Source organism: Cryptotermes secundus, unplaced genomic scaffold (assembly GCF_002891405.2).
Source record: "Cryptotermes secundus unplaced genomic scaffold, Csec_1.0 scaffold511, whole genome shotgun sequence".
Taxonomy (NCBI): Eukaryota; Metazoa; Arthropoda; class Insecta; order Blattodea; family Kalotermitidae; genus Cryptotermes; species Cryptotermes secundus.
In genome coordinates this window covers 1,464,469-1,475,305 of record NW_019727101.1, presented here as the reverse complement: position 1 = coordinate 1,475,305, position 10,837 = coordinate 1,464,469, and the positions used below count along the sequence as shown (strand labels likewise).

Below are 10,837 nucleotides of genomic sequence, written 5' to 3'. Positions count from 1 at the left end.
AACCTGAAGGCAGGAGGTGGCCTCTCCTAATGGTTATTACATTTCGCGGAAGCCTTTGAGGGTAAGGTACAAAAAGGTAAAGCTGTCTCTGTGCTTAACTAATTAAGCATTACACCATAAAGAAGTATTGGGGGAGTGAATGTATAGACCCACGTTTTCTTGACGTCAGCACTAGTTGGAGATGAGCGATTAGCTTCATACCCCGGCCGCTTTACCCCAGGGGATACAGACCCCCGTACCCATTGGATAGGAGGCTGAGTGGGCCTCAGAGCCGGTCTGGACAACATGAAGGAGTGAAAATTCTTGCTCCAACAGAAGTTCGAACTCCGACCCTTCGGTCATCCTGCCCGTAGCCAGTCGCTATACCGAGTGAGTTACCCAGGCTCTGCTTTATGGGTATTTTACCTCATAAATTATTTTACTTAACTGAGTCCACAGAGACCAGTCTGTGACTTAATGCTTGTAACGGTGATATATATATATATATGATTTATTTAAGTACGACTTTAATAAAATAAAGAAGATTGGAAAATATAACTCAGAGCTACTTGCTTCCAAGGTCATGTAAACCAAGCTACGTGGTATAATTATGGTGTTTACGACTTACAGAAGACAATAATTTTTCTCTACGTTAAGACTAAATTCAATATTAATTTACTATTCAATTATGCTGAAAAGAACGGTTAGTCGCCAGCTTCCCACTGCGACGGCCAGTGTTCGTGGCCAGGTCAGGTCATGTGGGTTTTATGATGGACAAAGTGGCACTGGGGAAAATTTTCTCGAAGTATTTCGGTTTCCCCTGCCAGTTCTCATTCCACCGACTGCTTCACACTCATCATCATCTATCATCCGAGGCTGGTGCAATAGGACAGTTAGTGGCTGACGTACCAAGGACTTAGTCTCACCCCCCCCCCAAAAAAAAGAGATCTGAAAGAAGATTTTGCTCTATGAGGTTAGACTCAAATATGTATCAAGTTTGATTCATGCTACTGGCAGTTATGCAACTCACATTTACTTGTCTTTAAAAGAGTACGTTACCGCAACATTCATTTCCCGGTTCTCTATGAACTATAATTTGCTAAATATTATTATTCCTTCTCTGCTTTCTTGCCTCAATTTTTAACTTGCGATGGTAAGTTATGAATGTTACATCGCCATAAATATAAGCTCCAAGGTNTATATTTGTGCGTGTTATGATTCTTTTCTTTTATTCGTACTCACTTAGTAATTGTCCTTTGGGCTGTCAAGTTAGCAGGTAAATAAATAATAACTGAATTATTATTATTGTTCGCTACTACAGTCACCCATAAAATTTATTTAGGACCATTTGGTACGTTTCACATTATTTTGATTGAAAACGTTGTTCAGCCCTTCAGCCCTATTTCACCATTACACCTTTTCATTCTAAAATGCTTGCAAACACAACGTAACATTATTTACCCACGTTCTGAATCCCAATAAACACATTTTATTATAAGAGTCCGATAATATATTAATATATTAGCTTGTGATTCTGTGAAATGACTTACCATACTGGAACATGTTCAGTTTCTACTCCGTTGATCTCGCACAAAACGAACTTCAGTTTGCACACGGCACTTCGAAACATTTCAGCTGATCAGATAAATCCGAGAAATGATTTAGTTGTGTAGGACGTGAATTCTTTTTTCGTATATAAATTAACTACCAAACTCGTCCGCTTTAGATATATTTTCAAATCTGTACCGTCAGATTTATAACTATCTATCTTTGAGATCACAGTCGTTTCTTTATGAAATTACAACAAAACACGATTTGGAAATTCACACACTATAATTGGAAGCTCCACAAACACACACACACACTAAAATTTATCGTAACACATTCACAGCACACGAGATAACGATTATTATTAATTGAACTTGCATCAATAAAATTACACCGGCCTAATCACTGCACACATACCGCCCGAACTACCTTCAAACCGCCCATTTCGATGCGCGTCTTAAAGAAAACTGATGCACTAGCCCGCCTTGCGCTGACCTTCATAAGGACAAGACAACTCTCTTGTTATTGCTAGCAGCCTGTGTCAGTTGGCGTGACTCCACTGTATTCCTTTCTATACGTGAGAGACAGACAACTGATTCACCATTTGAGCATCAAGAAAATAATGACAGTTTGAAGGCTTCACTTTTAAGGGAATATAAAACTTCTATTTATTTGTACGTAGATATTGACGAAGCAAAGAGTAACTGAAGCTACATGACGTTCAATGACAGTAAATAGAGAACCAGAAATGTTATGAAAGGACGCGGAAAGAAATGAGAAAAATTTGAGCTTCCATCGTCACATTTTCCTGGAAGTAAACTCGCCCGATATAACCATGTCGAAATTATCCATCAACTGAAATGGTTAACGAATCTAGGCTCAGGATTCAGACATATTTACAAACACATTTCTAAAAATCTGAACGCAGCTGTTACGGTAAAGCTGGGCTATGTCGGTTACAGATATAAAGAATCGCTTGTTCTCATAAAGACAGTAGTTCTAAAACGTGTTACAATGCGAATGTCGTAACACAGAAAAATGTCCCAGAGAGAATCTAAACTCTACGGGGAAATCTTATGTGAAGTGCCTATAAATAAAAAAAAAATCCATGCACTTTAAAACAGAGGTTGAAAAGGGATTTGTACTTTGGCTTCACACACTTCAAATAAATACAAGAGGAAGACAATTAGGTCTCTTCATCTTCGATTCATCTTAGAAAGTCGTGTTTTAGAAAATAGACAACCCAGCACCGTGAAGTAAGTACATAAACAAGTAATCATCCGGACCATTAACACGTATTATATAAAAAATACGTTACAGATAAACAAGAGCATGCATGAGACTGCACGTCAATTTTTTTTTTCCTTGGCACTAGAGCCCCAGTGGGCCTAGGCCTACCTCCATGAACTCCGTTCACTTCGGTTTTTCTAGGTCTTACACATTCGGTAGGACTCCTTGGGCGGATGATCAGCTCGTCGCAAGGCCTCTACCTGTACTCAAACACAGAAAAACGCACACAAACATCCATGCCATGAGTGGGATTCGAACCCACGATCCCAGTTTCCAAGCGAGCGAAGACAGTACATGAAGCACGTTAAATACTGAAACTAAAAACGGAAGCACAGCAGTTTTATCAAGAATTTTAAACACCTGTTTTCTGATTCTTATTCCCCCCCTCTCAACTATTCTGTCATCAACCCCGTTCATCCATTTGTTCTGCACTAAAATAGGCCACCTCTTCCTTAATCTTTATTTCCTTCTATCGCCCGATGGTCCCCTCAAAGCCTTTATAATGTATATCCCCTCTCTCTATTATGGCAAAGTGGCCTTTTCAAGCTCATCAATTTCTATGTAAGATTTGAGGCTTTCACGGCGGTGACTATGAAGAAAGCAGTCTTCTGGGATTTGGCACCCTGTATAAGTGGTATAAGTATAACCGGCTTTTACCGGTTCTCACGGTCTCTTCGCTTGCAGAATTCTTATATTTTCTTCTACCCTGAAGATGGAGGCGATACGTTCCTCCGAAACGTCGGTTAACACCACTTATACAGGGTGCCAAATCCCAGAAGACTGCTTTCTTCATCAATTTCTGTTAGCGTCCTCCTTATTGGTGCGCTGAAAGTCCTGAATCCGGCCATCTCTTTCTATTCATACCATTTTACCAACCTGGAAAGGAGGCAGAATGCTCAGCCAAAACGTCATTAAACGTCCTCCAGACTACTTAGGGTCACATCCCAGAACACACTACCGTCCATATAGTTATATTATATTATACAAAATGTTAAAAAAAATAAAGCTATCCCCTTAAGAGGCCGTGGAGGCCAATACGATTCTGAGATTTCGAGGCTCCCACATGTTCTAGACAATGGGCTCACAAATTGCGGTGAGGCTGTCAGGCTTATGCGCCGGCCGCCCTTTACCAGCAGTAAGATTCTTGGTACTTATTTCTGTTAGAGGTGGAGTCGACCTCAGGCCTATAGTGAGGCTTGAAGGATTAGGTCAGTTTAAAAATTCAATGACATCACCAAGAATCGAACCTGCGACCTTCCGGCTTGTAGCGAGGTGCCTCAGCAACGCCTAGAGCGTGCCCCTATATTATATCATATTAGAGCTGCGCTTCAATTCCTTGCAATGGAAACGCAGAGGAAAACCTACCCTGGTAATTACAAAATATGCTTCAGATTTCAGACATATCTGAGCACGTAATTTCAGCATCTTACACCGATTTCTTGTTATTTATTCTGTACTCCCTATCCTTTCCTAGCCTTTCCATTCGTACGGAGAATTTATTTCGTTTCACTTCACAATAGGATGGCAGAAAACACCTGCTTGCAATGGCGAGCAGCACGCACACCAAAAATTAGAAACAGAGCATTTGACGTAGGCGTTGTCCGACATGGGCCATGGTCTCATATTGCAGTGCTCAGACGTCACACGCTGGTGCCTCACCGCGAAATCTTGGGTTCAATACAGATTCGCCGTTGATGAAATAGCATTATAGTTTTTTTTTTTTCCAAAGTTTCTTTGGTTTGCCCCTGTTAATGAACATTCCACCATGGCCCGAGGTGTACAAAAATCTTAACCAGGCAACACAATACCATGCTTCTAAATATTAAGTTGGGGACTTCATTCTGCTCCGGTGCTTGGCTGGTTGCAGAATAAAGTATTTATAAATTCCTCTGCTAACATCAGCAGAAAATGAATGTACATTACCAAAGGGCCTAACTAAAATTACATAATGAACTTAAAAATGAGACAACATATATATATCAACCATCATAGCCTTGTTTTTGTCATTGTTGCTTCATATTCAGGACGTCATAGGTTCAAACCTTGGCCCAAAGGTCGCCTATGCTGACTGAGGTGTTTCTTAGTTTTTCTGAGCATTTTCAGTCCTGATTGACCCTCAAATTTAGAAAAGACAGCTTACTTTCTAATCCATTCATTAGTCGTTGGACTCAATTACAGTCTGACTTAATGACTGTATCATTAGATGAAACACAAGTACACGCGACATGTTGGAGAAGGCAATTACAAATTTCAATGAAATCTGCGTACAACTAAAGCCCTGCATAATATATTTTAGTTCGAAAATTTATGCTTTCTTTATCATCGCTACCGGTATCACTGTTTATGTTGGTTGGGCTATCATAAATTCAGTCCAAAATTCGTTATTCCTTGCGCTTCTAGGTAGCCCAATTATCCATTGTCTTCTTGGTCCGTATTTCCATTCTGTTTCTGGTAGCAGTGTGCCTTGCACTCGTCAAATGATGTTTATAATTATTTCTATATTCTAATTCTGTATAGATCATCATCATCAGTAATCTGTCAGACGATAGGTCCACAGTCTCTTCCAAAACAATTCCTCCACTTAATGCGATCTAGAGCTTTCTCCTTCAAATGACAGTATCCTCTTCTCTCCACAAGGTCNAACTGATCTTCTCCATTCTTCTCCAACACCACATTTCGAAACTTTCCAGATGTTTCTGATCTACTGCCCTAAGTGTCCATGTTTCAGCCCCATACAGAGCTATGCTCCAAATGTAGCATTTCACTAGTTTCTTCCTCAACCAGCAGATAATTTGTATTTTTTGTTCTGGTCTTACATCTTTTTGTGTTTAGTACATATTTCACTAAGCAGGTACTGAAAGTCTATCCATGATAATTATATTATTATTAAGACAGTTTCGACGCTCACTTGAAACGGCGTTGTCATAATTTGGAGGGGGAATTTCTTGTTTGTTTCAGTCTAGAACAGTTTAAGGTTTATATATTACGTCAAAATAAATTTGTTCCTGTTCTTAATCACGTATGTACCAAGTCATGAAAATGTGTATGGGTAGAGGTTTAGCTCTATGAATTCTTAATCTTAGCACTTTGTTCCTGCCGAAAGTGTCCCCCATACCCAATGGGTAGGAGTCTGAGTGGACCCCAGGACACTTTGAAGAAAAGAAGATTCTCTTTGCCTTGCTGGAATTCGAACGCCGCCTAATGCCTATTATAATATTACAAATGTGCCTGTCTAGGTGTGCAAAAACAGATTTTATATTGGAAGTACCATAAAGTGAAAATGTAAATGATAGAAAGTTTACAAAATCTTATACATTTTAATAAATAATTTTTTATTCTAATTACCGTGTTAGTGTATTAAATGTTAGAAGACTTCTTAACATGTCGACCTAATGTTTAGGCTATGTAGGCTCGAATAACCTACATAAAAGAATTTCAGTGACATCGACAAAAATGTTTGTAAATTATCACGAAACTTCTGGTCATATTGCCTAGATCTGCTCTCAGAGATGGAAGCAACACGTTCCTCCGAATCTTCGGTAAGCACTTACCAAACTTCACGGCGTCATATCACAGGAGATGATATTTTTCAGACAAAAATCATCTGTTTGACATATTTAAATGATGGAAGTCGAATTCGAGGTTCTCATGGTGGTTACATTGAAAAGAACGATCCTTTTGGTTCTAACGCCGTGTATTTTGGAGAGAACACGACGTTTCGGAAGAACACATCTCTTATATCCTTTAAACTTCGTCTCCCCCCGTTTCTGCTGGTATCTTGCTTGGTTTACATTTTTAATCTGAAGCTGGAGGTGATATATTCCTCCGAAACGTCGAAATATTTCCGAACTTCATGATGACGTTCAGGAGACCACACTCTAATTGAGGGATGAGCTGGGAAAGCAGAATTTATTGCTGGAAGGACAATGAAACACAAACCGTAAGTAAGGAATCGTCCAACAAAGTCGCCATTTTATAAATAAATATATAATTGGAATTCTAACATGAGTATCGATCTAGTGACTCTAGGCTGTAACGCTGGGAACTGGAGCACATGATCCTTAACAGAGTTACGATTTTTCGGGATGCATGAACAAATTACGTATATTCGAATGCGAAATAGCTAACAGCTGCTGAGGAAATACATTTGTTACGAAGAACGGAATGTGACCCTGTCTAGTCTTGTATAAAGTTACCTATGTTTCGGAGGGATCTACTGTCTTCATCTTCAGGGTACAAGAGCGAACCTCCATAAATTATTCCACTCAACGCCCGTACAATTCAAACTTCTGAGCAAAAAATAAAAAGAAAAACAGGCTATCTCCTTGCCTTTCGCTCTTCTAACAACAGGGTAAAGATCTACAAGATTACACGGCGTGGCAGTCAAGAAGCCAATATCAAATTTCACTACAGATCTTACTCAATACGTACGTATAAAGAATAATGACTTCTCAGATATGACGCCGTGTAATCTTGTAGAATTTTACAGAAATTTTCGCAGGAATTTACTGCGTCTATGGTCAGGGTCGAAGAGTAAAATAAACAACCAACAGGGACGTTTCTCCCTTTGCATCTCGCTGTTCCATTGATTGGCTTACGCCTCTACGACCCTGAAGGCAGAAACAATAACTTTTCTTAAACTTCTACCAGACTACACGGCGTGGCTTCACAGACACTGCCGTGAGAATCTCAGATGCAACACTTGAGCGTGCCTCAACATTCATAACAAAGAAGTTTTTAGGGAGCACATACGCGTGTGCATTGTGATGAACCGGTTCCTTTCTTTTCTTCGCTACGATAGGTCGAAAGGTTGGTTCAAGGGGTCCGGAAATGTTTCTCTCTGCAGGATCCTTAGGGTGCATCGGACATGTCCGGATTTGCTATCTCGTACCTCAGCCACGTGCCCATAGCCCCTCTCTGTTGGGGAAGATATCTAGCATTAGTGTTTCATTATCTTGACCATTACCTGTATTCCACAAGGACATTAATCTGCTCTGCGCTATTAACGAAATATCTTAATTAGGAATATTAACCATCTGCCCTGAATGAACTCCGTGAATATATACATCTCGTGCCTTCTCTCTGATTTTCCCAGTAAAAATCATGCTGTGTAAGATTTGAGGCTTTCACGGCGGTGACTATGAAGAAAGCAGTCTTCTGGGATTTGGCACCGTGTGTGTCTGTGTCTGCTTTTACCGGTTCTCACGGTCTCTTCGCTTGCAGATTTCTTATTTTTTTTCTACCCTGAAGATGGAGGCGATACGTTCCTCCGAAACGTCGGTTAACACCACATATACACGGTGCCAAATCCCAGAAGACTGCTTTCTTCAAAAATCATGCTAATTTCCATGGGCACTACAAAGAATTAGGGGACACGCTGTAGCTTAGTTGGTTGAGGCACTATGCTACAAGCAGGAAGGTCGCGGGTTAAATTCCCGATGATGTCATTGGATTTTTTTAATTGACCTGATCCTTCCAGCCGCATTGTAGCCCTGTGTTGGACTCAGCCTCTAACAGAAATGAGTACCAGGAATCTTCCTGGTGGTAAAGGGAGACCGGCTCGTAAGGCTGACAACCTTACCGCCATCTGGGAACCTCGACCATTCACAACCCTATGAGCCTTGAAGGCCTGTTACAGGGATAGTTTAAATACAAATAATTAATTTCCATGGAAACTACAAAGAATTTCCATGGATATTACGAAGGAAAAGGCATTGTTCATACATAAAACTGCTCACAAAATATGTTAAAGAAGTTTGAAAAGTTTGTGTCTGTAACGGATAATTTTGTCCTTGATTTTTCATGTCAAGAAGCTTCTGTGATGATATGTGTATTCCTTAACTTGACAGTCCTCTAAGAACCTTGACCACTTTTATGACTGACTCCCACTCTTCACTATGTTTGTCTTTTGCTGCCATATTAAATTCTTTTACAATTTTACTGCTTATTCCAGGTATCTCACTTTGGTCCTAGCCCATTTTCTTACAACTTCTGGCTATTTCATAAATAATTCTTATCCCCCTCCCCCCGTGTCATCTACCAAAACCCCAACAGCTCTCCTCTTATCCTTTTATTATTCATCACCCTCTCAATGGATTTTACGTAATTCTTTCATTTATTCTTTACGTCTGATTCTCCAAACACCTGAACCGTCCATTGAAATCTATTTCATTTACGTCGAACGCCAGGAACCGAACCTGGATACAGCTAGTGGGAGATCTGAGACTAGCCTAACGAACATCCTCAATGTCAACATTAAGATGGCGTTTGATGATTTTATACCAGCAACCAATCGAAACAAGTAAACCGAATACAGTTCTGTCAACACAGTCGTTATGGCGTTACAAATTTAATACAAGTTTTAACGGACAGAAAAGAAGAACGAGCCATTTTCATTGATTTCAATATGCCGATCTCAAATTTGGATTTAAAATTTTGTAGATTTCACACCACTTTCTTGATGACTTGATTGTTGTACTTTATCCACAGTTCTGTATAATATGTTCTATGGTCCTGGGTCGACTCAGTCTCTAACAGAAATGAGTACCAGGAATCTTCCTGGGGTAAAGGGAGGCCGGCGCATAAGGCTGACAACCTCACCGCCATCTGTGAGCCGACTGTCTCGAAAAAATGTAGGAGCCTCGATATCTCACAAACCTATGGGCCTCCATGGCCTGTTCCAGAGATAGCTTTACCTTTTCCTTATAGAACACTAAAGAACACAGTGTTTCCGAAACTGGAAGTGTTTCTTTCTTCAGATGAGGGCGTAAGAGACACCAATATGTTGGACCGTTAGAAAGATCCCAGTCACTGAACATGATCTGAGGACGGAAACAGATCTATTTTCTGAACCGTTATGTTCTTTAATGTTCTATGGAATACGGACGATAATCCAGTAATCCAAAATATTATACGTCATCGACAGGACCCTTTAGTATCTATTTCATACAGCTGTTCTTCATAGGCCTGTGTTAACAAGACGCATGGTTGAAAGGACAAGGCGTAACCTTCGCTGTTCCCATGATATGGCGTCAACCAACAGCACATTCTGAAGACTCTGATATTTGTTTAGTACTGGACTCCCTGTATAGTAATAGTGATCTTAACACAGAAGGTAAGAAGATATTATTTCAAACATAATAACTAAACGAAGGAAATAGAAGGCTTCGCCATAGCTCAAGCGGTTAGTCGCTGGCTTCCCACAGCGGCTGGCCGAGTTGAAACCCGGGTCTTGTCAAGTGGGCAAAGTGGCGCTGTGGTAGATTTTCGCCGAGTACTTCGGTTTCCCCTGCCAATCTTCATTCCACCAAATTCTCCATCATCATAATCACCCGGGGCAGGCACAATAGGTAAATCAGTGGCCTCCGTGCCGAGTGAACCCAACTGGACTCCACCTCCCACTAGGCGAATTAAAAAAAAAAGAACAAAATGGAGTCGGATTCAGCCTACTTCCCTTACCTCGCAAACATAAAAGGAGGCTTATAGGATCATCTTGCTGTCTGTGTGTCTGTACACACATTCCTTTTCACATCAACTTGTTGCTTGCGTGTGCGTGTGTCTGTGTACCCCCTTAATTTTTTCGTTATCTGTACGATCCGTGTCGTATGAAAAGGAAATATGCGATTTGTTCTTCAAGAATTTCTTGTTCTAATTGACGTTGTGGTTTTGCTCGGTTTAATCATGGATATATAGTCATTATATCCCAAGAAAATAATACAATTATAACCTGAAAACGAATGAAAATTAGAAACGGAACCACTGATATCTAAGGTCACGCTTAGGATACTTTAGTTCCGCACACTCATCATCATCAGTAATCTGTCAAGACGACAGGTCCACAGTCTCTTTCAAAACAATTCCTCCACTTAATGCGATCTAGAGCTTTCTCCTTCAAATGACAGTATCCTCTTCTGTCCCCAAGGTCATCCAGCATCTTCTTACGTCTTCTTCCTCGTCTTCTTGTCACTTCTATCCGCCCATCTATCTTTCCTTCGATAGCTTCTTTTAGAAGGCAGTTTCT

At 40.3% G+C, this 10,837-nt stretch overlaps 1 protein-coding gene across 2 annotated transcripts in view; it reads right to left on the bottom strand.

The window, feature by feature from the left end:
• Positions 1-1,976, bottom strand: part of LOC111864420 — a 724,828-nt gene extending 722,852 nt beyond the window's left edge. For both annotated transcript variants that reach the window (XR_004513022.1, XM_033751420.1), the window contains exon 1: positions 1,530-1,976. Coding sequence is in view for 1 of the 2 variants with exons in the window: in XM_033751420.1 (XP_033607311.1) it covers positions 1,530-1,542 (13 nt within the window). In the remaining variant the exon portion in view is untranslated. The remainder of the gene's footprint in view (positions 1-1,529) is intronic.
• Positions 1,977-10,837: the final 8,861 nt, after the last annotated feature.